The sequence below is a fragment of the Phyllosticta capitalensis genome, assembly GCF_038381095.1.
Source record: "Phyllosticta capitalensis strain CBS 128856 chromosome Unknown BKA78scaffold_9, whole genome shotgun sequence".
Lineage (NCBI taxonomy): Eukaryota > Fungi > Ascomycota > Dothideomycetes > Botryosphaeriales > Phyllostictaceae > Phyllosticta > Phyllosticta capitalensis.
Window position 1 is genome coordinate 1515112 of NW_027117447.1, and position 27166 is coordinate 1542277.

The following is a 27166-nucleotide window of genomic DNA, read 5'->3' on the forward strand; positions in this document are numbered from 1 at the left end:
CAATGATGATGAGCCTTTCCTAGCTAGCTAGCACCTCCTCCTCATGTATATGCCCCCTTGGCCCCTTGTCCCTGCCTTTGCCCATTCCTGTCCCACTGAAAACAAATTTGCCATTGTAATACGTCACGTCACGATGTTCGATTCGAGATGCCCTACCACCACCACCACCACCACCGATGCTGCGTTGATTGAAACAAGTCCCATCCCATCCCATCCCGTCCCGTCCCATCCGTCGCTATGCGAGAGTAGAGAAAGAAACTTGTCAAAAAGGAAAGACTTGGTCCAGAACACACAAGACATGTAACCCAAACTCCACAGGACAAAATACCAAACACAGAAGAAAAACGCCGATTGATGACAATTGACAGGACACAGTTTGCAGACTTTGAAATAATTGGAAAAAAAAAAATATATGGCACCATGGTATATCATCCTCATCCTCTTCATCACCTAGCCGCTTCGACATCTTTCGCTCTCGTCCTGCCGAGATGCAATCAGTAGTACCGCTTGTACTTCTCCTCGATGCGCCTCGCGCTCTCCCTGTCCATGGCATTCGCGGCACCAAACAGCGCCGCGCCGCTGGCCTTGGCCGCTCCCACCAGCGGGCGGAGGATGACGACGGGAGCGTGGCGCGCGACGGCCTTTGCGGCGCCCGACGCGCTGCCCGAGTCCATGATTTCGCCGGGGATGGCGATGATGGCGTCGCGGGCCGAGGCAAAGTCGGTCTGCAGGTGCCGCCGCGCCGACACCAGCCCGGCTCGCACCCCTATGGGCTGGTCAGCGTAGTTGGACATGGCCTTGGGCTCCGACATGTTGGCGCCGCCGCCGGCCGTCGGCGACCCGGCCGCCGGAGACACGTCTTCCCATTCGTTTTCGCCGTGCGTGGGAGTGCCGGCGGCCGACTTGGAGGCCGGAGAGAGGAAGCCTTCGGCTCCCTGGATCACGGCTTGTGTGCCGATGCTGACCTTGGCTCCCAGCCGGAGGAGCTCCATGCCTGTCGTTCTGGCGGCGGCGATGGCGCCCTTTTGCACAGCGCGCACGATGCGACCGTCCTTGCGGTACTCGCTCACGGGAACGGTGACGAGGTTGCGGAAGCCGGATCCAACATTCGCTATGGGACGTATCGTGTTGAGTCCGGCGAGAATGCTGGGGATTTGATTCCGCTTCACGTCAGGCATCCATATGTCGTTGAGTGTCTTGTGGACCTTGTCGAACCCAGAGATGCCGTAGACGATGCAGCGGCGCAGGATGATGTTTGCGTCCTCCAAAATCACAAAGTTCATAAACTCCGTCGTGTGGCCTGAGCGCAAACCAGCATAATCCACCTTCTTCGGCTTGTAATCGAGTTTCAACCTGACCGTCCGGACTTCCAGCCGTTGGATGAATGGTTGCTCGGCTTGTGACGGCTGCGTGGGAGAAACTCGGTCGTCCTTGAATTCAAAGAAGCGAGTGATGAAGTCAAGTGCATCTTGATCAACGTGCAGTCGTATGGGCAACACCGAAACCTAGCATAGGTCAGCTTCTCGTCCTTCTCTGAGGTGAAGTAGTGTTCTTACTCGAATAACAAGCTCCGACGCAGCCAGGTCTGGCACTGGCCGTACGTTGAGGACTTCAAGTCTTATGAATGGTGAATCCAATGGGCGCTCTCCCGCATCCCGATCGTAGGTCACAAACTTTCTCCATGTCGATGTTGGCACGTGGTCAATAACGTCGAGGTCGCGGACGCGCACATCGATCGATGTCTGCGTTTCACTAGACCCAGGGGCGAAAGCAACAAAATCCGCGGCGATGCCCTTCAACTCGAACGTAATCTTGTGGTGGCGTCCTCTCTCCAGCTTGAGACGCACCTTTTTGGATCCGGGACGTGAGCTTGTCCCTGTCGCGGTTGTCGTGGCATAGCTGGTCTCACTCGCGGTGTCGTCGCCTCCTTTCATGGCACGGTTGATTTGGCGAGCATTCTCTTGGGCCGTCTGATGGACAGGCAGGGTAATGTAGATGGAGCCAAAGAGCAGATCCTCTTCAAATCCTACCCCATCGTCTTCATGTTTCCTGTCGCGGCGATCCTGGGCCCGCTGTTGCACTTCCTCGAGCTTCTGTCCCAATCTTTCTCTTGTGCTGGGCCAGTCGTAGCCGTCGTAGAGATTCCAAATGAAATGCACGTCATGTACGTGGACAGTCAGAGGACTCTTCACTTCGACGACTTCGCTGGACTCGACATATTCGTTCTTTCTCGAATTCCAGGCTTGAGCAACTGTTTGTTTGGCTGCTGGTGCACCGAAAAAGTCTTCTTGAAAGTTCAGCTCGAGATCTTCGGCAGGATCTCCGGATCCAGCAAGAGACCCAGCTGGGTTGGGCTTCAGCTTGAACTCGTCCACAGATTCTTCCGTCATCTCGTCGAGACTAGGCAGCTGTTCAGGATCATAGAAACTTCCCATGAAATGGAGATTCTGCTCATCGTCATCCACAATGACCGATTGGTCCATGTCCAGAGTTTCTTCCTGTTGCTCCGCTTGCAAGCTTTCGCCGGCCAGGGAAGCCATCATGTTCAAGACTGGCTCCACTTTGGTCCGATACTGGATCGCTTGAGAGGCTTGCTGTGGTGGTGCCAGTCCGCCAAAGATTGCAATGAGCGTTTGAGTAGAATCCGCACAGGTCTCCATGACAAACAAGTCGTTGTTGAATTCGACATCGACGGTCTGATTGGTTCCAGCTTCAGGTTCTCTAACCTTGACTGTCGCCTTTGCTTTCGAAGTTGTGCCAACAGAGACAAATCCCAGACGACAAAGCTCAACGACTTGCTGGCTTCCCAATTCTGCAGATCGCGGAACAACATTGCTCGGTTCCTCCTGAGCCAGGCGGCCGACATCGTCTATGATGAGAAGCGAGGCTTTTCTAATATCGGCCTTGACGGTCGTGGCCACGTCCTTCAATAACTTTCCGGAAAATCGAGCATCGGTCAGGACCAGTAGAGCCTTGGCAGGGCTGTCTCGAGGGTTCAACCCAATAGCGCAATCGGAAATCTGCAGGTCCAGATTCATGGGTTGAACTGTAGGACCAGATCTCTCACTCGAGATGGGAGATTGCTTTGCAGTCATGACGGGAGATTCGACTCTTTTGATAGTTGCCACAGAGTCGTATTGGCCCCGAGTGAGCTCTCCGGTTAGGTTAGCTTCTGGTAGGCCGAGTAGTGCCATGAGGACATCCACGTGGTAATCAATCAAGATGTTGAAAAGCTTGACCTTGACCGTTGGCTCCATCTCGTCTCCCAGGATCCTTACCATCAGAGAAGGGATGTCGGCATCATGGTTGTGCGGTGTAGAGACCTGATCAATCAACGTCTGGTCGTCACCGCGTTGGGATTCCAGCGACCCTACGGCCAATGCTAGGAGGGAGGGCAACCCCACGTGCGCAATTTGAAGACGTTTGCCAGCGAAACATATACGGCCGACTTTATCATTGACATTGATGCTGACTTCACACTCGGCAGCTTCAATCATAGAGAGAAGCCCTGGGCGCTCGTCGTCCGGCAAAAGCTTTGCGACGCTTGAGAGTTTTGCAACATCGTTGCCAAGTCGTTGGAGTCTTTCGAGGCCGGCCAAATCGGATATTTCGAGCTGAAGCGCCCTGCGTACTTGAATCTTGACCATTGATCCTTTTCTTCTCTGCGCCATGAGTGTGTCAATCAGAATGTCATCGTCAGCCTCGTACTTGTATTTTGATGGCGTTATCAAAGCAAGGAGATTCTCCAGATCAGGCACCGCGGGAGTGAAGAAATATCTGACGGCTAGATCTTCAATGTTTACTTGAAGAGGCACATTTTCGTTGGACATGTTGTGCGTGGGATGCGGTCCTGACAGTCTCGCTCGGCGGATGGTAAGCCCAAGCAGCTGGTCGCGAGCGGCGACCTTGACTCTGCTCGTTTCCAAAAGAGCAGCACAGTCTTCGCCCTTCAACACGAAGATGAAGCCGCCAAGGACGAGGTTGACCTTGGGCATCTTCATTGGCGTCGGAGATGGTTCGGCGGTTTCCACATTTGACTTCATCTTGGGCGGCGACGCAGGAAGACTGCAGGTCGACTTGATATTCTTGCCGATTTTCAAGACTCCACTCAAGCCTCCGTGTGAGGCAAAGGTCTCATCTAGTTTCTGCACATCCAGTGTTGTTTGAAGAGGAAGAGTCGTGATGTGAATCTCTGAGCGAGTGTCGCTTTTGGTGTAGCTCCACGAGAGGTCCGCATCTTGAGGTGGATTGAGTCCAACCGTCGTCTCCTCAAGGCTAGATGTATGGCTGAAGGTGAGTATTTCACTGTCATTGAAGCTCAGTCTCAGAGTGCTGATTTGCCCTTTGACTTCCATAGCATCTCCTTGGGCTACCACTGACGTTGTGGCATTGCTGATTTGCGCCTTGAGCAGCACATCCGTCGAAGTCCACGGAACATGTCGTAAAGGCCCCACAAACAAAGAGGGTGCGATGTCGTGGCAACTCAGTTGGTTGAGGAGCGCAAACTGAATGTCGATAATTGAAAGGTTCACGGCAACCTTGTGATCGCGCTTGGGTTGTTGCTTTGCTTTGCTTGGCTGCTCATGACCAAGCCCAGTGGACCAGTCTTGTAGCGATTTGAGGGCGCGCATTGCCAGATAAATCATGTCGACATCAACCTGCGCCCGAACGTTGCCAACCACAACATCCACGGAATTATTCGACTGTGGCCCTTGATGGGGGTTCTCCATTCGTTGTTGCGCTTGATGCTGTTCTTGATGAATGGACGGTCTTCTAGTTTCCCTGAGAGATGATCCCGCTCTCGGACGAGCTGTTGAGGCAGCATAGTGCGAAAAAGATCCGAAGACAGAGCCTTCATCAAAGGAGACCTTCGAAGCGCGGAAAGGCTGAGAGAGTTCTATTGAGTCCACAACTTCGTCGGAAGAGGTTTGCGTTGGGAACCAAACGCAGACGGAGTCGACGTCGAATAATGGAGAGAAGACTTTCAACGCAGGGGAAGAGTCGTCATCCGCAAGGCGTGTTCGCGCAGGATCCACAGGGCTTTGGCCTCTTGGGGTATCGAATCCTCCTTCATTTTCGCGGATGATGCCAAGATTTTCCGACCTGATGCGACCAGAGACAGTCGACCGTGTCCGTTCGAAATCATTTTCGCTGCCGGCTGCACTTGCAGTGTCCCACCCACCAGGCATCCTGAAGTGCTGATCCGATTGGTCCAACTCGTCACCCATGGCACTCATGTACAAGCTTTGGCTGTCCTCGTGTGTGAAAAGACGGGATTGCGCCAGATCATCAGCATCAGCCGCTGGCCTAGTAATTGTGGGACAGGGCTGCTCCTGCTGATTCTCAGAAAAACTTGACGGCTCTTCCATAGGCGGGTGGCTTTCGGAGGCATTGGAAAACAAAGCGCTCGTCCGCGTCGGAGAGAGTGAAGGAGACCCTTTTGAGAAAGACGTTTCGAGTTGCATACTTTGTCCAAGTGTGTCTGGCAGAGGTGGATCTGAAAACGAGCCCTGTTCGCTCCTCGTGTGGCCATCTTCTTCAACATCATCGAACATGTTGGAATTTGAAAGCCCATAATCCTGCTGAGATGACTCGAGGTCTGTCGACTCCGGTAGAACGATGCCAAGGAGAGTAGATTCCTCCATTTGAGAACCACTGTGATGACTTCTCTCTTCGTCAGCATCCGCGAATTTATCATCGTCTGTTGTGAGGGCCGACTCCATCATCTTGTTTTGCTCGGTTGGGCGGACGCTTTCGTTAGATCTGGATTCACCGGGAGCTGTAGCACTGTGATGACCGTATGCCGAAGCGGAGCTATGGAAAGAGCCCTCTTTTGGATAGGTGTTGGATGACTCTGGACGCGTACTCCTAGTTGACACGGGCGATTGAGGCGACGCCGTCGTAAATCTGCTTTTCGACATCACTCTTTCATCCACCAAGATTCCAGCGCAAAGATTCTCCAGAGTCAGCTTTCGCTTGTTCCCTTTTCCGTCTGCGGTCGGCTCTCCGTCTGTATCACTACCAACAGTCGATGAGCTCACTGTTAGGCCTTCCAGGTCCACACTACCAACGTGGAAGACGACAGTTGCAGGACCGACCGTCTCGTCATCATCCCAGCCGTCCGGAGGCACTTCCATGTCCAGTTGAAACTCGACACTCTTGATAAACACTTGCAATTTGTCGCGGACGCCATTGAGGAAGTTTGTGACCACGCTCGGGAGAGACAGGCCTACACCGGTTCCCAGCTCCGAGTCCTCGGGACCATCTTCGCTCAGAACGCTAGATTCGCCGATCGACTCTTGAAGGTACTGAGAATGAGCTCCGATAGCAGCTTCGAGTTCCCGCTTTTCTTCCGGAGGTTCCTCTTGCAGGAAGGACTTGGCAAGATCCTCCGTTGTAGGTATGGCCTCTCCACTGGCAGGTTTCGCGGTCGCATGGTGTTTTGGTCGACCCTTGTCATTGTGTTGTGAATCCTGAATCACCTTTGCTTTGACAATGACGCCATTCACTTCCACACATATTCCGGTTGAGAAGTCGGCAGGGATCGTAATGCGAAGGTCGCGCACGAGAGCTTGAGTCAGGACGAAGCAGGGCGGGAGCGCCAGAAGAGACGTAAGTTTCTAGAAGACAGTCCTCGATCAGTATATGTCGGCGACTATGGGAACCAAGCTTTTGTCCATGCTCACCGCAGCATTTAAGCCAACATCGCGCAGAGCGAGAACATTCTTCTTGCCCCAGGTAAAGTCCAGCCTGTCCAAGTCCAAAGCATCGTCATCCAGGAAGTCTATCCGTGAGAGGGCAAAGCGCAGTAGGCGAGACTTGAGGGAGGCGGACAATAGGTTAAAAGCGAACGCCATGGGTTAGCCGGAGGCGACGGCGGGGAAGAGACGTCGAAAGCTAACGGCGACGGACGTCGTATTCCGAGTGAGAGAGGTACGAAGATGAGGAGGAGAGGAGGAGGAGGCTATGGCGGACAGAAACTGGGCGGTGGGATGGACGCGGTGGAAGACATGCGGAGATGGCGTGGAGGGGGAGCGAAGGCAGTAGAGCGGCGGGCGTTGTTGGGATGTTGGGGGAAAAGAGAGGAAGAGGAAGGGAGGGAGGAGAAGTGGAAGGCAAAAGAGAGGCGTGACGCTTGGTCAGGCGTGTGAGCTGTCTTTTCGGAGGAGTCTGTGTAGTTGTTGTCATTCAGACCAACGACGTCTGGTATCGTCCTGAGGCGGGCGGCGATAAGCAAGCACGGGGACGATCCATTCTACTCTCATGACGCACCCAGCCGCGACACCCCGGACACTCTACTGCACCCTCGTGCCCACAGCCCACAGACATCCACAGTCTCCCCCTACCAAGGGGTCTTCGTGCACCGAGAGTGCATCGTCTCTCCTCCACGTCCAGTCGTCCAGTCCACCCCCGGCCACCCGCCGCCTCCAGTCCATCTTCGCGCTGCGCGTCATGGACCCGCCGTCCGCCCACGACGACGACGCCTGGCACCGCGCCCACGGCGTGCCGCGCCTGGGAGATGCCTTCATCCAAAAGTACCTCGACGGCAGAGACAAACTGGTTGCCGAGGAGAAGAAACAGCGAAGCGGTTGGTGAAATTTATGAAAAATAGCAAAAACCCACTTGTCCTACCAAAGAAGGAGGTCTGACCGCGCTTGTCAGACCGCTTCTTCCGCGAGAGCCTCTCTCCGACGGCCTTCGAGGCCTGCTCCATTGTCGATCAGATCCGCTTCGAAGAGCAACAGACGCTGTGGACCAAGGACTTTGAGAACACCCTGTCCGAGGATGGCGACGTGTTCCCCGGCATGATGTTCTCGCTGGCCAAAGACCGCATGGAAAAGAGCAAGCTGTGGCGCATTACCCGCCGCATGCCCAAGGGTGCCCTGTTGCACTGCCATTTGGAGGCAATGGTCGAGCTCGACTGGATGCTCGATGAGGCCTTCCGCCTCGACGGAATTCACATCTGGGCCGAAAAAGCATTGACTACCCCGGCAGATCTTGCTAGGACCAAGTTCTTCTTCACCTTTACCAAAACCGCTCCATCTGCCAACCAGTCCATCTGGTCTACATCCTATGTTCCCGAATCCCGAATCCCTCTACATGCTGCTGCTGATGCTTTCCCTCACGGAGGCGTCGACGGCTTCCGCGAATGGGTAAAATCCCGAACGATGATAACTTCGGAAGAATGTCTCAAGCATCACTATGGAGTCAACGACGTCTGGAGAAAATTCGCGTCTTGCTTTCCCATCCTTGCCAGCCTCGTCTTCTACGAGCCGTTTTTTCGCTCTTTTATTAGAAGAATGTTTACAAACTTGCACACAGATGGCGTCCGTTGGGTCGACATACGATCGGCTTTCGTCTACCCCTGGCGGAATGCGGGTTGCGAGAACTGTGAGGACGACTTTTCAGGCATGTTCGAGGCATTCGAGCAGGAAGTGGAGAGCTTCAAGACATCGCCAGAGGGCAAAGGTTTCTGGGGAGCACGTTTCATCTGGACCACGCCTAGAATATTTGATAAGCGCAAACTTGTTGAAAGTGAGTACAATGTCTCTCTTAAGTTGTGTTTCAGTGCTTTGGGCCTCACCGATGGCGCAATTCGCGGGGTTCTGATGGCTCTTTTCAGGCATGACCAAGTGCATCACGACCAAAGTAAAATACCCGCACCTGATAGGCGGCTATGACCTCGTTGGCCAGGAGGACCTTGGGCGTCCTCTCCAGGACATGATTCCCGAACTCTTTTGGTTCAGGAAACGCTGCGCGGAAGAGGGCGTAGACATTCCATTTTTCTTCCACGCGGGCGAGTGCCTCGGCGATGGCGACAGCACTGACGAGAATCTCTTCGACGCTGTTCTACTCGGGACCCGACGCATAGGCCACGGCTTCTCGCTCTACAAGCACCCTCTGTTGATTGACATGATCAAGCAAAAAAAGATTCTGGTCGAGAGCTGCCCGGTCAGCAATGAAGTCCTGAGACTGACGGGCAGCATCCTTTCACATCCGCTGCCTGCGCTGCTGGCCAGAGGCGTGCCCGTTTCCCTGTGCAATGACGACCCGTCGATCCTCGGCCAGGGAACCAGCGGCATGACCCATGACTTTTGGCAGGCGTTGCAGGGCTGGGAAAATTTGGGTTTGGCCGGCTTGGGTGCACTGGCAGAAAACAGCGTCCGCTGGGCAAATTTCGAGGACTGCTCCAGCGCCGAATGGGTCCAAGACATCAAAGACGGCGCACTTGGGAAGGGTTTTAGAGCGCAATGTCTCAAGGAGTGGATGGCTGAGTGGGAGCGTTTCTGCCATTGGGTTGTTTCGGAGTACGGTCAAGATGAAGACCTGGACCCTGACGACTCCGAGGGCTCTCGCACGGCGTAAGACTTTTCTGTTCATCGTCTCATTTTGGGGGCATTACGAAGCACCTACATTCTCTTCTCCATAATCATATTTTTCTGTTCATTGCTTCTTTTTGTTGTACGTCAGACAAGGACTTTCAAGAACGATCGAAAAATGAGCCCGAAATTTGGCATGGTCGAACTGATGGGGACTAGAGTCGTGAATCAAGACAGTAATTAAGCAGACCCTTCAACAGGAGCATTGTAATCCAAATTTGGAAGTTGGAACGGCCTTTTCTCATTGTATGCCTTATTGGTCTATCTGTACGCTGGCCTCTAGAAAATGACCTCATGCTCCACCGAGGTCACACTCGGAGCTTTTATGCAAGTTTCGATCTACACCTCTATGCCAAGGTGGCTGATGTGGATGGGTGTTTAGCAGCCCTTCAATCATCTACCGTGCCACTGTTCGGTAGAAATCTAGTCCTCGGCCCGCTCGCTGGCTCAACACACGTTTCGAGATCTGATACTCGGGACATGATCGACTCTGCTCCAAGTTGCCGAAGAGTCTGCATATGGAGTCCGTTTGTCCACCAGAACACGGCCCTCGCCGAATTCAAGCGGATCTCCACGACGACTGGCATCAGGAGTTTGTGCAGTCTTCAGTGCCGTTGTCGTTCGATGTTCTTTTGTTGCGTTAAGCAAAGCGTAATGCTTTTCCAGAATCCAAGAGCTGGTGCTGAGGTTACCTATACCCTAGACTCAATGAGCTTCACCCATCACGGAAGGATCTTTGACTTTGCACCGTGAAGACGTGATGCATACGTTGGAACTTGGATGGACAGCGTTTGTTCAGACACCGGTGCCCGGAAAAGCCCCAGCCTTGCTCAGCACGATTTTGCCGTGCTCGCGAGAAATGTATCCCTTCATGAGATTCTGAAGGCCATCAGTAACACTTTGCAGGTGGCTGGTAGGGGACAGACCTTGTAAATCATGTTCGCCAAAAGGCACTCCACCTCGTCATTGTCAATCGACTCACCCTCGCGACAATGCATACTCAGGTTGAGTGCAGCACCAAACTCGGCGACAGGGATCCTCGTTCGCCGAAGTTTGTCCTGTTCGGATTGCCCGTCTTTGAGCGGCTCAAAGCCACCGGCGAGGAACACTTTGCGGAAAAGATTCCGGAGTACGATATCTCGACCCCTCTCCAAGGTCAGGTAGATACGGCGCTTGACGAATTCTTCCTCCCCTGCAGCCAGGGCAGAATCGAATCCAGCAAGATCGCCTTTCTTGATGCACGTGGCGAGAGGCACGAAAAGCCGTTGCAACCGCGGAAATGGTGCCAACAATGCCGCAGAGGGGAGAGTGTGAGTGTTGAGGAGATGGCAGGGAATCAGGTAGGTCAGAATTAGCTCGCAGTTCTTCTTGGAATCTTTGTGACAGAGCTTCCAGGCTTCCGTCAAGTGCTCTTCGGCCTGCTGATAGTCTTCTTCCAAGAAACTCAGAACTCCGCTGTAGTACTTGAAAGTGACTTGGTGGGCTTTGGGGAAGGCCTCAAACGGCGGCATGTCGTTCCTAGTGGCATGGAGCGATCGAAGGACGTTTTTGGACAAAGCAACGGCATTGAGCTTGAAGTATGTCTTGAAAAGCATGTTCGCAATGTAATATAGAGCCCACTTGCGTGAGTCCTCAAGCGGTTCACTGGACTCCGGATTAGTAAGTAAATCATGGCTTGGGCCTCCAGAGCCGCCTACCGATCACTGATGCAAAGACTAAAGATTCGATTGATTTGTCTTGCGGCGTCTTCCAACTTGTCATTCTTGCCAAACGTTCCGGCAATATCATCCTGCAATCCGGAGCTGAACGAAGGCTTCGACTTTGCTTTTGCTGCCGCTTCGTCGGCCTTGATTGCAAAGATGCGAAGGTATCTGGCAGCAATGTAAAGACATGGAAGTGTCCATGCGGGGAAGTTGTTTCCAGAGTAGCCCTTTATCAGAGTGTTGACCACGTCTTTCCATGCGTCGTACACCTTTGCCCAGTCTGCATCTCTCTTTTGAAATGTCGTTTCTTCGGCCGCAAGAATCTCCCCGACAGCCTTCCAGTACGATCCGAAGACCTCAACCCAGGCTTCAGCCTCTGCTTTGTTCATGTGTAGAACTGATCTGGGTCCCATGCGGCTGCGAACGTCGGACTGCACGCTGAACGCGTTGGTGCTGCGGTAGAAGGCATAGAGCAGACCAGCATCTTTCTTGGGAGGGACAGGCGTGATGGTGTCGGCAAGGGCGTAGCCGTCGCCCTCGGCACGGGCGTACTTGAAAGAATCGATGACAGCGTCCATGGTGCAGGCAAAGGCTATGCAGCAAGCATCGCAAAGGTGTTGCAGCGGTGTTGAGATTTCCGAGCGGTGACGTTGGGTGGTGGTGAGGTCCAGGTTGGGTCAGTCAGGTCCCTTGTCGCGCCGGCTGCACTTGCCCCTAGCGCGGAAGCTAAGCGAGCACCGCACACCCACCGAGCGAAAGCATCGCCCGCCCAAAAGTCCTCTTTTCCTCTGCGACAAGACGACGACGAGGTCCGACAGCAGAACTCCACCCCCGACCAAACACCGCTAATCAAGGTCACGACCTCTTACATCCCATCTGCGCAAGCCTTCCAAGCTAACTCTGCGTAGATGGGTACGTGCTTTCCCTGGATTCCAACTTTCCGGTCGCCGACGACATTTTCACCACCTTTCAACGCCCGCATACCCGCAAACATGGCATCGAGCACATCTTCTGGGGCGCGATATTGGGAGTGGCTGTCTTTGAGCATGGGAGACGAGATTTTCAGGTGGACAGGAGGGGCCGAACGCGACATGATTTGCGATATCCATCCACGTCTCCCGCCCTGATTCAACGACGAAACTCTCGATATCCGTTCGCTCTTCAACACTGCGCGACTCGAAAATTTGAAGAATTGGCACTGACGGGTCGCGGCAGGTCGTCTTCAGGAGTACCAGGTCATCGGCCGTCACCTCCCCACGGAGGCCAACCCGACCCCCAAGCTTTACCGCATGCGCATCTTTGCTCCCAACGATGTCGTTGCGAAGTCGCGTTTCTGGTACTTCCTTGGCAAGCTCCGCAAGATCAAGAAGGCCAACGGTGAGATCGTCTCGCTGAACCAGGTGGGTCAAGCTGGCTACGAGTGCTCCAAGCGGCTCCAGCTAACTCGCCCTCAAGATCCACGAGGCCCGTCCCGAGAAGGTCAAGAACTTCGGTATCTGGATCCGCTACGACTCGAGGTCCGGCACCCACAACATGTACAAGGAGTACCGCGAGATGTCCCGCACCGAGGCCGTCGACGCCTTGTACCAGGACATGGCCGCCCGTCACCGTTCCCGCTTCCGGTCCATCCAGGTGGGTTTCCGCAGTCTGGTCATATTTGACGCTTTTCTAATGCGTTACCGCAGATCCTCAAGGTCGTCGAGGTCGAGAAGGCCGACAACATCCGCCGTCCCTACATCAAGCAGCTCCTCGCCAAGGACCTCAAGTTCCCTCTTCCCCACCGCGTCAACAAGAGCAACACCAAGAAGATCTTCGCGGCGAACAGGCCCTCCACTTTCTTCTAAGCGTTTTCATGGTCGCGGGGCAGCGTGTGGGAGTCTCACTTTGGGGTTATGGACATCACGGGCACAAGGCTGTAGCTACAATATCATGGTGGTAGCTCCAAAAATGAATGAAAGCCCAACGACAGAGGTAAAAGATGAGAGAGATCTCAATGGAATTCAGGTGTTACTGTTCATTGCTTCAGGAAAAATAGAAAGCTGTCAAAGCTTGGACCTTCCGAAACGCGCCTCCACCGTTTTCGCACCGATTGTCTCGACTGGGGTCCACCAAGGATACGCGGCGGGAGCGCTCGTTTCCAGGGTGTCTGTGAACTTTGGAGGCCTCTTTTCCATGAAAGAACGAACGCCTTCCGTGTTGTCACTAAGAAGAGTCAGCCGCTTGCCTCTCCAACGCCGGGATGACGCCTTACTTGCTGCTGAAAAGTTCGTAAAGAATTTTCGAATCGAGCAAGTGCTGCTCCTCAGCGCTCCCTTTGTCCCGCCACATCAGATCCCTCATCAAAGCTGTGCTGACGGTGCTGGTGTTCTTCGCGACCTCGTCTGCAATTTCCAGTGCTCGTCTTTTCACGTCTTCGCGCCTTTCGCACATTTCGCTAAACAATGGTCCCCAGATTTTGTCATCAGTTTTGTAAGTGGCTCCCGTTGTTGTAACATGCATTGCCCGAGCAAAGCCAATGAGCCGAGGGAGAAAATATGAAGAGCAAGCTTCCATGACGAGACCGCGCCTAGAGAAGACGAATCCGACCTTTGCCGGAGCATACGCTACGCGAATTGCCATTGGAAGCGTCATCGTAATCCCAATTCCAACGGCTGAACCTTGGATAGCCCCAATGACGGGCTTTCGACAGCGATGGATGGCAAGAACGACACGGCCGCCCCTTTAACACGGATCAAGATGTCAGCATATTGCGCATGAATTGAGGAACACTGGTCGCACCCATCCCTATGATCGTTCACCCTCTCTGCATTTGGCCCATTCTTGCCCCCACCAAAGCCTCGTACAAGATCTGCTCCAGCGCAGAAAATGTTGCCGTGGCCGGTGACGACTACACATCTGACACGATCGTCCAAGTCGAACAGCTGGAACACATGCTCCAGTTCTTCCATCATTGTCGGCGTGAAAGCATTGTGCTTCCCAGGCCGATACAATGTCACTACGATGACCGGAGTCGCAGTCGACGATGTCTCTGGATGGTGGGACAGCTTGATCTCCTTGGTTGGAAGCGATGCGTACGAATCTGGAATGTTTTTGGGTGCGTCCATGTTGGCCGCGGAAAAGCCGGGCGTTTGAAAAATTCGGTAAGTAATGGATCTGACGGAAGTCTAAAGCAGAGCCAGTTGATCTTTTCAGATGCCTTGTGTTTTCATAAAGGAAGTTTGGATTACTTGTATCCACAACGGTTCGTGGTTACAGCCGAGGTGGATCGCTTACCCGCTCTCGCTTGGCATCTGTTCCCCGCCATTTGCTCCATTTGGGTTCTCCGCCACCTCGAGATCGGCTATACATGCTCCTGGCCTTTTATGACGAGACTTGGATTGCAAAAACATAATACATGCGAACGAATCGTGAGGGCGATGAAGCAACTCCGTTGTTCGAGTGTTGGCCAATTCAGGAAAGCATCCAAACCTCTAGACTGCGGCAAGTGAAAAGTTCAGTCTTTACGGAATTCAGTCCTCTTTTTGTTTGTGCTGCTTGTCTTCAGTATCATGCTCTCGCCCTTGAATCTTGATCAGCCGTGGAATGATTTGGGAACAAAGAGATGCATATATATAAGTAATGGCCAACTGTTTACAGGTACGAAAAGAAGAGAGAGAAAGCTAATCAAAACAGGTCCTTCTAGGTGCAAAACAAAACCAGCAAAAATCATCGGCCGTCCAGCTCCAATGCCGCCTCCTTCCATCCTGTCATGACATCGTGTGTAAGGAACTTGGTCGAATCTAGACAATGGACGACTGCTCGCTTGGAGTATCAACCAGAATCTCATCATCACCCAGAGTGTTACCGTCCAAGCGAGTGATGACAATCCATAGGATTCTGTTGGCAATCTTCTCCTCCTTTTTGTCGGCCTTCTTCATCTTGCCCTCTCCGGCGCGACGGATCTCTTCAATAATCTCGTTTCGTCTGGCCAAGCTTGCAGCAAGCTCATGGTCGATTTGCCTGTTCTCCGTCGAACTCTCCGTCGGATGCCTCGGTCTCCCTTTCGCGTTTTCGAGAAGCTGGCCTTCGACCAGTTCTTGTGCCCTTGCGAGCCGCTCCAACTCTTGCACCTCGGCATTCACCTGTGCCAGCTCTCCCGCAAGCTGGCCAGCCCTGTCTTGTTGTTGCTTGAGTCCCTTGCCGCGGACTTCTGCGAGTTTCCTAGTTTTTCTGGCGTTCAACCACCGCGAAGGACCAGTCGCCTTGCGTTCCAACCACTGCTCAGGCAGCTGCTCGGCTGGAACGTTGAAACTCAAAGGACTGACATACTCCTCCAGAGCACGTAGTCTGCGCATGCGCGGATCCTCTGGCATTTGCCCGGGCTGCCCGTTCGTAGGGTCCAAATCGTCCACGTCGTTGAGCGGTGGGAGCTTGAGCTTTGTTTCCGTCGCCCCCACGGCCGCCATCATTTTCTTGGTTTCCATCATCTTGACGACCAGGCCGCGAGGGTTGAACATGGTTTCGTTGGCCTTTCTCAGGTACTTCCGCGTCTTGACGACGGTGACGGCTCCAGAGGCCAGGGCAGAAATACCCTGTACAGCTCCACCCGCGATCTGAACGGGCAACAATGGAGCTGCCATTACGAATCCTCCCGAGACGAATGAAGCTTGGAAGAATGGGTGCATCATGTGCGCCTTGTTTAGGCCGTCGATAAATTCAAGAAATTCGTCTTGCGTGATTGGGTCGGGAAGCTGGGCAAGAGCAGGCGAATACGCTCGCGCAAAGGGGGAAAAAGAGCGGATGTAAAACATGTTTGTGGTTTCTTTCCGGGTGTCAGCAACCAAATCGCAAATCATTACTCATCGACTTACGAGGCACAACGATGGGCTTCTGGAGAGGGCGAGGAGGTCCCGTTGGATAAATCTCTCCGTACATTGGTGCTATCGCCAACTCATTGTGCGAAGTCTGTATCTGCTCGGAAAAGTATCCAGGAGGAGAGTAGCGAGGTGGTGGTTGGTGAGGAATTTCCTGCTCCTGTTGATAATCCATGGCCGATTGATACGTTGAAGAGCTGTGACTGGTCATTGGTAGAGTTGGTGTATTCCTGGGCTCTTGACTGAAACAATTGGGTCCTGAGGGTCAATGTTAGGTATGTGCTGGTCGTGGTTCAACGACTACTATATTATTTATGTTTGGTGTTGCCTGGCGCGACAGTTCATTCGGCGCCCTTTCGTCCGCCATAGCTTAGGAAGGTTGGGATTCTAAGTTGTTGCCTAGCACGAAAACTGGCTAGCTGTGCTGGTCTAGAGTTCGAAGGCTTTGATCTCTTTCTTTAAATGGTTGGAAGCTGGCTTGGTAACAGCGGATATCACGGTTCGATCCGAATACGAGCCGCAAAGCTTGCGAGTCCGATTCGGTTTCTCGGGTCTCTCGGATCAGAACGTCAAGTGCTCGCCCTTTTACAGTGCGGAGGGGGTCATATTTCTTGCTGCCTGATTATTGCTTTGATCATGCAATACGTGTACTGTGCTGTTTATCTCTGCTCATTCTACCGCACGTTGCTCTCCTAACTACCGTACATACAGTGGAACTCACAGCTAGCGCAGTCATTCTATCGAACCCCTGTCTGCACCAGAACCTTGGAGGCAGTGCATGCAAAAGTTCAGCCTCAAAGCTTGAACAAAGTTTTGCTGCAAATCAGCGGGGTTGATGACCTGATAACGACCTTTTTACCCATCCAAACACTTCCGGCGGCGCGAGATCTGACAAATCCAGAAATACTGCGGGCAATCAAGCAGTTTGCATCTGTACAGCGGCAGTTGGTGATGATAAATGAAAGGTAAGTGCTTGCATCATCTTGGTATGCTTTTCGTCGCTATCGCCTTCGCTCTCGCTTTGGGTGGACAAAAGTTCTTGTCGCCTCTGATATGTCTTTGTCATCGTTTTTCTCTGAATTGGGTTGCGGAACATCTTGCCGCTTCGATACAAAATCTGGTGCTGGCCACTAGCGCGTGCCTCTCCACACGCGCGTTATTACCGCTTTTAGCAAGTCTGTGGTGTTGAGCGGCACTTTCCTTGCGCGCGCCTCACTTGATTCGATGCTTTTTCAAATTGCACGCCCTTTACGCGCGTTTCTCACCAATACCCATAGTCTTTTCTCCTTCGGTAAGTGCTTAGTGCCTCGTCGGCGGAAACTCACGCACGATGAAAGCTGGTGCGATCATTTTGGAAGGCACTCGCTTACTGTCGAAGTGATCGACAGACCAACTCTCCCAATCTCTGGATGCGAGAGCAGTGGCAGCATCACTCATTGTTTGCGCTTTGCCACAATCTCGCCATGTTTCTTTCTCGTGGATTCTGGCCCATACGTGGAGTAGTCGTGAGATGCTCTCGTTGGCTACTTATGTTCAAGACTTGATTCTCGCTTCATTAGGATAAAAGCGCTTCACTATCAGACTTACTGGACAATTTATTGTGTGAGAAATGGGAAGACCTTTCCTATGAGTCTACTTTCTTCAATAAATACCAGCAGCAACTCCAAAGGCCTTCATCAACCAACCGAGTCGATCCAAACTTCCGTCCGTTCAAAGCAAATCCAAGCTCCCTTTTTGTTTCCAACTCAATCCAAGATTCCGTCGTTTCCAAGCAACTCCAAGCACTTTCCAAGCAACTCCAAGCACCTTTTTCACCAACTCACTCGATCCTAGCCCCTGTCCTTTTCAAGCAACTCCAAGCTCCTTTTTCACCAACTGACTCAGTCTTAGCTCCCGTCCCTTCCAAGCAACTCCATGCTCCTCAATTCCTTTCAATCTGTCCCGAACTTCAATTTCGGCCACGCGTCTTGGCCATGTCCTCCTTCTCTTGTGCGGTGAAGGGATAGAAGTCAGGTAAGAAGATTCCGTGCTTCCAGTAGTCGCGGCGTCGACGCGAGACCTCCCGTTGAACTGCCGGGTCGAGTTCACAAGGCATCATGTTCAGAATTCCGGACCTCTTGTAGTACTCCCAGCACTTCTTCTTCGCCTTTCGCATGAGCGTCGGCAAGTGTCTGCAGCTTTCTTCTTCGCCTTCTTCGCCTTCGCCAGACTTGGAATTCTTGACAGGCTCTTCGACAGGTGGATTCTTCCGCCTCCACCTCATCCACGGGATTGTGCGTGTAAAGTTGGGCTGCTTGCCGAACCACATGTGTTGACTGATTGTCTCGACGAAGGACTCTTCGAATTGAAAGTCACAGCCGCAATTGCGGCTGAGAGCTTCGCATATCTCTGATGTTCTGTCCTCCAATCGACCATGTGATTCTCCCCAAGCCTTCAGAAGTGCTTCATCGAGATCGCGCTGGACGCACTGCGGCACCAGGCTTCGGGAGCTGGAGGCTTTGAGCGTAGTCGGCTGGCGCGGAGTCTTGGGCTTCTGCTCTGTGTCATCCAGACAAAGTGGCTTGAGGTTTTTGCGGCCGGGCGAAGAAGACCGCTCGCTTGTCGAAGCAACGCCATGACCTGGAGAATCCTCGCGCTTGCGCTTGCCCATCGCTGTCGAAGTGATGCTGAGCTCAGTGCCCCCTCTCGCATTCTCAAGGTAGCCTCTGCCGAAGATGGCTTCCCAAGCCTTGATCGACCGCGCGTAGAAAGCATTGCGTCCAGGTGCGGTGTAGATGTCCTCGCCATCAAAGTAATCGACAAAGGCGACTTCCGACATTTTGAGGGTGTCTTTGCTGACATGCACGGAGCTCGTCGTCCTCGACCCCCAAAGTCTTGCAAAGGACTCTCCAACATCTCTGCGTCTGGCATAGGCTTGCATCCACATGTCATAGGGAATCCCTTTCCTCTTGATCTTGATTCTGCCGGTAAAGATTCTTGGAGGATTCTCACTGTAATAGAGCCCAGTATCTTCGTGAAGCTTGAAAGCCGTTTGCTCGTGCTTGGACATTTTGAGGAGCTTCGGAAGCGTGTGACAGGTGCGTTTGCCGTGTATACTTCAAAGTAACGCATCCGTCAGTCATCGAAGAAGTGCCAGAAGCGAGCCGTATTGAGTAATTCAGGGGTGAATACCTTCGACTGACCGATGGAAATGAAGCGGAAGGGATTGATCGATCCGGTCGATGTGATGTGTTGAATTTCGGGCTGTCGGTGTCCCACGATTTCGCTTTGGAGTTGCTCAGCCGCGGTGAGTTGGGTCGTAGAAAAAATTCAGGGGATGGCGGTTGGGGTTGGCGCGGGCTGGTTGGTGGCCCACGAGGAAGAGAGGGGAGGAGGGGGTGTGGTGAAAAGGGAAGAAGAACAGGGAGCGAAAAGAAAGATGGTGGTGGTTTAATAGAGGACGGTGGTGAGGCGTGAGAGGGTGTGGTGAAAAGGTAAGAAGAAGATGGAGCGAAAGGGGAGGAGGATGGGGTTTAAATAGAGGGGGGCGATGAGGCGTGAGAAGGAGCGGTCAAAAGGGGAAAGGAGGACGTGATGAAAAGGGAAGGGGGAACAGGGAAGGGGGGGGGGGGGGGGGGGGGGGCCCTTTTCTTGCAAAGCTCGCAGCGGCTCTCCATCGACACGAACTCGTAGTACATTGAAAACTCCGAATGTCAAGTGTAGCTTGAGTACACTTGGATACTTGACAGCTTGACCTCGCCGCTCAATACTTCGATAGTTAACGGGATCGTTTGATAGGTCTGGATGCTGTATGCGTATTATCCACAGTGTTGCGATTCGGAAGTGGGCGATGCCATCCCCTCTCACTCCGCGCATCAGGAGGGGAAGGTGCTTGCGATGCCTCCAATGCCCACCACCACTGATAGTTCATATTCTCTTTCTTTATCTTATTCGACAATGCCCCCAAAGTGTAGGAAGTACTCATTCGCTCTTTACTTGAGGAAGACACAAAATGACATAGGAGTGATGCTCGCGGACCACGTCCGACCACGTATGGATGTATGCTAGTGCTAGCGCTTCTCTTCGCACGCAATCTTCAACAGCAAGGGAAAAACAAGAAGAGGTAGGAGAGGGATTGGCGACTCGCCGACAAATGCAAGCAAGAAGAAAAAAAAAAAAAAAAGCGGTGCTTCTAAAAATGGGAAAAAGAAGATGATGATGACGATGCTCGTGCGTGTTTCCCTCCGTCTTTTCGAATCCCATCCGCCCATTCGCTCGATTACCCCAGTACGCCAATATACCAGTGAGAGGGCCGGCGTGTTGCCGCTCCTCGTGCCTCCCGTCCGCCTTCAATCCGACCACCGCCCTGACCCCCAGTCCCAAAGAAAATTCCGACTCCGGTGGTATCTCTACATGAACCGCCCCGCCCATCCTGAATGCAAAACCAAGCAAGAGAACGCAACGCCTCGCCGATCAAAACGCCGTTTCTTTCCTCCGTCTTATCATGTATGTTGTTCGTAACTCTTCACCACGCCCGTTCCCCATCGCCTTACGACACATCCTCATTCTCATCACTCCTCGCCCACTTGGCCGCCAACTCCTCAATCTTGGGCACCAACTCCGGAATGCGGAAAGGTTTGCTCACAACGTCGTCCATGCCCGCCGCCAGGAGCTGGGCGATTTGCTCAGCGCGTGCGTTGGCGGTGACTGCAATGATGGGCAAGTGCCGCACAATCTTGCCACTACTCTCCCACTCGCGAATCTTGCGCGTCGCAGCAAGGCCGTCCATACATGGCATTTCCTTGTCCATTAGGCAAACGGACAGATCCAGGACGTTGCGTGGGGATGAGGGAGGTGAGGAGGGGTCGGCATAGTGCGTGCTTTGACGGATTTTGTCTAGGGCCTCGCCGCCGTGATTGGCAACGTGGACGGTGAAGCCAGCGTTTCTGAGCTGCTTTTGCAGCACGCGTTGATTGACGAGATTGCTGGGTGGTCTTGTTAATATGTGGGGAAAAAGATGGGAGTGTTTGGCGTGGATAAGGGGTAAAGAAGGGGGGGGGGGGGGGGAGGGGGTTCTGTTGGGTCAGGTTGGCACACTTACTCTTCGACAATCAACACCACCGTGTCCTTCCTCCCCTTCGCCTTGTCTGCTGCCGAGCTCTCACCCTTGGCCGCGGGGTTTGTCGTAGGCTGCGCAAAGTCCTTGGTCTTAACAACAGACTCCTGCGACCCGCCTCCCTTTTTCCTGAGGTCAATCGCCGCGCGCCCAATGTTGACGGCAAACTGCTCCGACGGGTCCTTTGGCGGCTTGCTGCGGCGCGCCTTGACGTAAAACGCAAAGGTGCTGCCCTTGCCTGCTTCGGACGAGACGCCAATCTCGCCGCCTTGCAGCTCCGTGAGCTCGCGCGAGATGAAGAGGCCGAGCCCAGATCCGCCGTACTGCACGTGCGTACGAGGCGAAGCCTGGGAGAAGCGCAGAAAGAGAAGCTTCTTTTCTTCGTCGGTGAGCCCGCGTCCCGTGTCTTGAACCGCGAAGTGGATGTACACATTTTCGCCGGTACCCCAGTCGGCGCCCTCGGTCATGTCGACGCGTTTCGACCGCGTGGGAAAGTAGTCGACGGGACGGTTCTCCAGGGCCGAAAACATTGCGGTAGACGCAGCAATGGTGACGCGGATGGTGCGCTTGGACTCGGTAGTCGTGAATTTGATGGCGTTGGTAGTCAGGTTGATCAACACTTGGAGCACTCGAGAGGGATCCAGTTTCACCCAGTCCACTCCCAGTCTCTGGAAGGATTCGTCCACGACAAACTCCATCTGGATGTCTGCGGTTTGGAGCTCGCCCTCGAACATTTTCAGTGCTCTTTGTACGACTGTCAGGGGTTGGACGTCAACCGGAGTGACGAGCAGCATAGCCGAATCGAGTTTGCTTAGCGTGAGAACGTCGTCTACGATGCGCTTTTGATGCTGTGCACAGAGCGCAATCGTCTGGGCGGCATCAATGTTGCTTGCGACAAGTCCACCATCAATGGCGGCAGTCCGTCCGTGCTGGAACTCATCGGCATTCTTGTCTTTGAACTCGATGAGGCTCGAGGAAATCTCGTCTGCGCATTGGAGGATGGCACTCTGAGAATAGTTAGCTCGCTGCGAGTCCGCATTGAATAACGAAAAAGAACCCCAGGCTGCATATTTCTTGGGTGGCGGAGAGGGAGCATTCAAACTAAACATACCAGAGGATTACGCATCTCGTGCGACGTAATATCGATAAAGTTCTCCTGTTGGCGCTTCAACTCAATCGCCTCCTCCATCTTGCGCTTTTGAAAGTCCTCGGCCCACTTTTGCTGGCTGATATTGGTAATGGTACCAAAGACGCTCTTGAGGTGGCCATAGTCATCTTTCTCAGGATATGCGCTGAACAGTACCCATGTGTCTGTCCTGTTGCCATTCCTGTCCTCCCAAGGGGCTCGGAAACGGAACTCCGCAGTGACCGCTTCGGTATCATCGACAAGCCTGTCCCACAGTCCCATGACAAGCAGTTGGTCTTCTGGCTTGACCGAGTCTATCCAGCGGTCGATGCTGGCTGTATCCTTGGGTACTCGTGATATTTCATGGAATGTGTCGTTGCAGTACGTAATATGGCCTTCCGAGTCGGCAATGAAAAGACCAGCCGGTGAGAATTCCGCCATTCGCGTAAATCTTGTTTCGCTGTCTAATGCTTCCTGAGTGCGCGCTGCCAATTGTTCGGATAGCTCCATGCGATCCAGTGCGGCGAGCTTGGCCGCGCGCTGGCCTCGCCGGATTTCTTCCTCGAACAGAACCACTGAGGCCAGCGAAGTCGCCAACTGTCGACTGAGTAGCTGCACAAACAAAGAGTAATCATCATCGTACGCACGACGTGGATTTACTCCCAGGATAAGAAACCCCAGAATCGCCTCGCCAGTTGTCGGGTGGATGGGGCATACGACGACGGAGCGAACAGGATCGTCGAAACCCCGCCCCGCAATGCCGTCCAGCATATCGGCTGGTAGTTCACCACTTCCTGCTTCGAGCAATACAGGCTTGTCCGTCTTCATGACCTCTCGCAAAACTGGACAGAAGCCTTCGGTGCTGGTCTTGAGCTCCAGGGTTTTCGGCGCGCAATGGTGGCCTTTCGGCACACCCAAAGATCCTTCCAAGAAGCATATCTTCGTGCCAAAAATACTGCTGGAGTGTATCGACGACGAGTCGCTGTCGGATTCGTCCACAACAGAGTAAAGTAGTACGAAGGGTGTGTCGTGTTCATTGCTGGCCAAGGCTGTGAGGACTTGATCCCAAAATCCCTTGATGTCTCTCGCCGCTGCTGTTCGTTCGCCAACCTCACGGAGAGTGAGCATTCGCCGTTCGGCAATTTTCCTTCTTGTCTTCTCAAAGGCTGGATTATAAAGTCCCTTGACGGACCCGTCGGAGATCATTGGTATTATCGACCACCTGGAATCATTAGTCCCACTTGACAAAAAGAGAATCAAGGCTTGTCAAATCCTATATGTAGCCCGACAATGTTTTCAAAATATTAAGTAAACTTACGAAAAGTATGTCTCCTCAAGGAAGTCGCTGCGTTTGATAAACAGACAGTCGTCATCCTAGCAAGGGTCAGCTACTTCACTGGTAGATAATGGTACAGATGGAAATTTCACTCTCAAACTTTACAACACAACATGCGAAGAGGACAGGGAGCATTCCGTTTCCCGGAAAGATCTGCACAAAGAGCTGATGGGTGCTTACCTTCATAGTTGCTTGGCCAGTGGCTTTCGCATTTGCAAAGACGTCTTTTACGTCATCCCAGATTTCTGCCCATGCCTCTTTATAACTTTGACCCATTAGTTTGGGGTGCTTCTGTCCAGCGAGCAGGACATACGCCTCGTTGTATATCGCAACGAGGTCATCACCCCAATACATGGCAGCAGGATGAGGAGACGCCATGACGAGGTTGGCGTAGTTTCGAAGATCAGGTGACCAAGCCTCTATCGGCCCTAGCGGCGTCGATGCCCAGTCAATGCTGCGGGCAAATCGAATGTGCTTTGGCAAGCCCGAGCCTACAGTTAGGCGCGTCCAATCGAAGAAGCCTAGCTCTTTATACAGGTGAATGCTTGGGTCACTGCCAATAAATGAATCAACATCGCCCGCAACAGCTGCTCGGAGAACGCACTCGTTTGATATTGAGGGGTGAGCTGGCACTGCTAGGGCGCCGGTGCCGGTGCTGAGGATGCGGGTGTTTAGACCGATGGCGGCGATGGCGGAGGGCGTATCGGGCAAGTCTACGACTTTGGGTTGCGGCGGAGGGGCGAGGGAATGAACTGGGGTCTCGGCGGGAGATATGGGCGCACCGGCTTGCCCAAAGTAATCGTCTGCGTCGTTGGTATTCTCAGAAACATCTGCGTCCACCGGCCCACTGGGCTTGTCGTTGGCAACGGGGAAAAATGCAGAAGGCGGTGGTTGCGTCGAAGCCGAATTTGGGATTGACGAGGAGCTATCAGATGCCAGTGACATGGCATAGTTGCCGCTTATGACTCGGTATCGTTTTCGTAGGGTATAGGCGTTCCAGGACAGATCGCCATATAGGAGCGCGGGAAGGCAAACATCCAGTGATTCACCATTGACCACGGCAGACAGGAGCCAAGTTTTGAATTGGGCGAAACTTTTGAAGATGGCAGAGTCCTGGGAGTCATTCACTACCTTTCCGGTAATCAAATCGACAAGCCCCGAGCTTGACCGCAGCGCCGCATTGGCGAAGACTATATTCAAGTACCCCGGGCCATACACTGACGGATCCCCCAAGTCCACGATGAATGTCGGCCGGCCATCATGCTCCAGCAACTCGGCAATGCCAATCTGGGCGAGCCCACGAGGAAGGTCGGTCTTGTCTCGAGTATCGGGGGAGGCGGGGGAGGCGCTGAGACGGTCGAACGAGGCGCGGTGGCCTGGGCTGGAAGTCGCAAGGGTGCCGCGAGCGAGGGTGACGGTTCTGATGCCGCTGTCCTCGCGGGCATTGCTCATCATTCTCGCAGCGGCTTCGCTGGAGGAGAAGCGGGCAGGCAGAGGCGGCCTAGCTCGCTTGGTGTTTGAAAAGAAGAGCGGCGATGGCGGCTGGGGTTTCTTGTCGCGAGGAGGCCAGGAAAAGTCGAAATGGTCTAAAGTATGGCGCGAGCGAGTGTGGAGCTTGCGACGCTTGTGCAGAGGCTCAGTGGGAGGTTTGACTTCGGGAGCCGAGGTCGCGTGGTTGACTGGGCGCTTTTCAGCGGGTTTGGCAGGGGCGACAAAAGAATCAGCGACAGGTTTCGGCGGCGAACAAGGCTGGTTTACGGAAGGAGGCAGAGGTTGAGTGGAGAAGGGTTTGGAGGAGGACGAGGACCACGCAGGGCGCGCAAAGGTGGTGGTAGTGCCGTGATCATGCGTGGCGGTCGAGGTAGAGGTGTCCAAGGTTGCGCAGTACTCGGGAGTGCTCAGGCGGCGCTGTTCGGGGTTGGTGGAGTCGTCTGAGGTGCCCTGTCGTCCGGTGAAGATGGATCGAGGGTTATTCATAGAGGCGGACGGGAGCGAGTCGTGGGCATGTCGACGCCTCGGGGAGGGAGTCAGTTGCTGGCAAACCGAAGCTGAAGGCGCAGCTGCGGAATGACGATGGCGACGACCGACGAGGCTAGCGCAGGCTAGGTCAAGGTACCTTGGGATTGTTTAGCACCGGCACTGTCAGCTAGGTACGAGTACCAGTGGTAGAGCAGGGGTTCGGCGTTTGGCTGAGCATTTGTTGATGATGATAGGTGACGAGAGCGAGGGAAAAGGTGAGGGAGAGGTGGAAAAGTGTTTTATTTTTTGCCGTCCTGTCAAAAATCCAAGTGTTCGGGCTGTAGCAGCAGTGTAGCGGGAGGATTCGTGTGCCATCTTTCTTGCAACTACCTCTAGGTATTCTGGTGAGCATGTTGTAGTACTAGTGGGTCCCGCCAGCTCTAGACTCCACTCCCCGCGACCGATGCACCGATCGCCCGCTGACTAACACGCTGACGTCTGCACCACCATGCGACCATGCTTCACCAAGCCATCTGCTGAAACATTGCCTCTCTTCTCTCTCATGCGCCGTTTCCCTTGCTCCAATGCGCCAAGCTCTCATTTCCTCTGCTTCCTCACCACCATGCTGCATCCGGAACTCGTCTTTGTGCCCTCATCGCTTTGTCAACACCATCCGTCCCAACTCGAAATACCATTATCAAAGAAGCCATTTGACAGAATGCAGTACTCGTGCAAAACAATGACCGACTGTCAACCACGGTCCGCAAGCAGCCGTGCTCCTAGTGTTAAAGATGTCGCTCCATCCACTTCTCGCTGCTCTGATTGTCAACGTGAAGACTTCTCTTCCTCTCGCCCATTCAGACCCACTCACATTCAGAGACCACCAAAACGCGTGTCGTAATCAAACGACTCAATGCCTCCAATCGACGAGGAACAAGACCAAGGCGCTGGACCACATGTCCTCCACAGGGCCGGCGACTTTCCAAATTGTTCAACAATCCCCACGGCTCCATTGCCACAACCGTACGGCTGGTGGACCGACATCGCCCCGAGACTGGGCGAATCCCAGCGAGAGGTGAAGCCAATGGTCATCAAGGCCTACGATCAGTTGGCAGAGCGGCAGCAAATGGAGCTGAATGTGCTGCATGCCGAGGAATATGCCACGCTACTCGCAAGAGCAATTGCCAATGTATATCTCAAGAGTCGTGGATTTCAAGCTGGAGACCAAGACCGCATGTCCAAAACCAAGCACGCGGTACATGTCTTTTGGAACGAGTGGGGAGCACAGGTCGATCCCATCTTCAAGCGTCAAGGGACGTGGGCCAACTACAGGCAAATGGGTGAAGATGCCGCACGGGAAACAGCGCTCAAACTGCGACTTGATTTACAAGCCATAGCAGACGAGGAGGATTTGGTAAAGAAAAGCCCATGGGGCAGGGACAACCAAAGGCAGCATGAAGAGCAGCGTCGTCTGTACGACCTTGAACACACGAGAGAAAGACAAAAATACCTTGATGAATTCACCAAGTCTGATAAACCACCCATAACTCCACTCCGTGCCGGATCAGGAATTCCATCGACGCCAAAGACACCAACCAAGCACAATCTTGATTTTATATACGAACCAGAGTCGCCAGAGACACCAAGTAAACCACCAAAGCTACCAATACCCCAGCCACCCCATATTACAACGCCTTCGGCCTATCCAACACCT

At 53.5% G+C, this 27166-nt stretch overlaps 8 protein-coding genes across 8 annotated transcripts; 2 read left to right on the forward strand and 6 right to left on the reverse strand.

Annotated features, from left to right (window-relative positions):
• Positions 1 to 361: 361 nt before the first annotated feature.
• Positions 362 to 7167, reverse strand: BKA78DRAFT_190461 (uncharacterized protein). Its single transcript, XM_066883563.1, has 3 exons — positions 6687 to 7167; positions 1557 to 6620; positions 362 to 1505 (listed from the first exon to the last, which is right to left on the reverse strand). The coding sequence occupies exons 1-3, from the start codon at positions 6855 to 6857 to the stop codon at positions 495 to 497; spliced, it is 6246 nt and encodes a 2081-aa protein (XP_066741406.1). The 5' UTR covers positions 6858 to 7167; the 3' UTR covers positions 362 to 494.
• A 285-nt stretch (positions 7168 to 7452) lies between these two features.
• BKA78DRAFT_255322 (uncharacterized protein) lies at positions 7453 to 9366 on the forward strand (the record flags this gene model as incomplete). The annotated part of the gene is made up of 3 exons (XM_066884987.1): positions 7453 to 7588; positions 7663 to 8535; positions 8624 to 9366. 3 exons carry the CDS (start codon positions 7453 to 7455, stop codon positions 9364 to 9366), a joined length of 1752 nt encoding a protein of 583 aa, XP_066741407.1.
• An 883-nt stretch (positions 9367 to 10249) lies between these two features.
• Positions 10250 to 11661, reverse strand: BKA78DRAFT_255929 (uncharacterized protein; the record flags this gene model as incomplete). Its single annotated transcript, XM_066885039.1, has 2 exons — positions 10250 to 11024; positions 11078 to 11661. 2 exons carry the CDS (start codon positions 11659 to 11661, stop codon positions 10250 to 10252), a joined length of 1359 nt encoding a protein of 452 aa, XP_066741408.1.
• A 414-nt stretch (positions 11662 to 12075) lies between these two features.
• Positions 12076 to 12927, forward strand: BKA78DRAFT_355633 (60S ribosomal eL20 domain-containing protein; the record flags this gene model as incomplete). Its single annotated transcript, XM_066891937.1, has 4 exons — positions 12076 to 12196; positions 12299 to 12483; positions 12539 to 12715; positions 12769 to 12927. 4 exons carry the CDS (start codon positions 12076 to 12078, stop codon positions 12925 to 12927), a joined length of 642 nt encoding a protein of 213 aa, XP_066741409.1.
• Positions 12928 to 13073: 146 nt separating this feature from the next.
• BKA78DRAFT_333093 (ClpP/crotonase-like domain-containing protein) lies at positions 13074 to 14187 on the reverse strand (the record flags this gene model as incomplete). The annotated part of the gene is made up of 4 exons (XM_066890045.1): positions 13074 to 13093; positions 13170 to 13285; positions 13335 to 13802; positions 13862 to 14187. 4 exons carry the CDS (start codon positions 14185 to 14187, stop codon positions 13074 to 13076), a joined length of 930 nt encoding a protein of 309 aa, XP_066741410.1.
• Positions 14188 to 14862: 675 nt separating this feature from the next.
• BKA78DRAFT_355635 (uncharacterized protein) lies at positions 14863 to 16111 on the reverse strand (the record flags this gene model as incomplete). The annotated part of the gene is made up of 2 exons (XM_066891938.1): positions 14863 to 15884; positions 15934 to 16111. 2 exons carry the CDS (start codon positions 16109 to 16111, stop codon positions 14863 to 14865), a joined length of 1200 nt encoding a protein of 399 aa, XP_066741411.1.
• Positions 16112 to 17884: 1773 nt separating this feature from the next.
• BKA78DRAFT_298462 (uncharacterized protein) lies at positions 17885 to 18985 on the reverse strand (the record flags this gene model as incomplete). Its single annotated transcript, XM_066886910.1, has 1 exon — positions 17885 to 18985. The coding sequence occupies one exon, from the start codon at positions 18983 to 18985 to the stop codon at positions 17885 to 17887; it is 1101 nt and encodes a 366-aa protein (XP_066741412.1).
• A 1097-nt stretch (positions 18986 to 20082) lies between these two features.
• On the reverse strand, positions 20083 to 25849 carry BKA78DRAFT_287113 (uncharacterized protein). The gene is made up of 5 exons (XM_066885725.1): positions 23674 to 25849; positions 23476 to 23531; positions 22143 to 23379; positions 21017 to 22038; positions 20083 to 20900 (listed from the first exon to the last, which is right to left on the reverse strand). Exons 1-5 carry the CDS (start codon positions 25468 to 25470, stop codon positions 20465 to 20467), a joined length of 4548 nt encoding a protein of 1515 aa, XP_066741413.1. The 5' UTR covers positions 25471 to 25849; the 3' UTR covers positions 20083 to 20464.
• Positions 25850 to 27166: the final 1317 nt, after the last annotated feature.

Excerpts from the sequence above, each read along its gene's own strand:
- BKA78DRAFT_190461 (XM_066883563.1), bottom strand. The coding sequence starts at position 6,857 with ATGGCGTTCGCTTTTAACCTATTGTCCGCCTCCCTCAAGTCTCGCCTA. Across the intron at positions 6,621-6,686 it reads ATGTTGGCTTAAATGCTGCG|AAACTTACGTCTCTTCTGGC; the intron begins GTGAGCATGGAC and ends ACTGTCTTCTAG. Across the intron at positions 1,506-1,556 it reads CGTCGGAGCTTGTTATTCGA|GTTTCGGTGTTGCCCATACG; the intron begins GTAAGAACACTA and ends GACCTATGCTAG.
- BKA78DRAFT_287113 (XM_066885725.1), bottom strand. The coding sequence starts at position 25,470 with ATGAATAACCCTCGATCCATCTTCACCGGACGACAGGGCACCTCAGAC. Across the intron at positions 23,532-23,673 it reads CTGGCCAAGCAACTATGAAG|GATGACGACTGTCTGTTTAT; the intron begins GTAAGCACCCAT and ends GACCCTTGCTAG. Across the intron at positions 22,039-22,142 it reads ACGAGATGCGTAATCCTCTG|AGTGCCATCCTCCAATGCGC; the intron begins GTATGTTTAGTT and ends AACTATTCTCAG.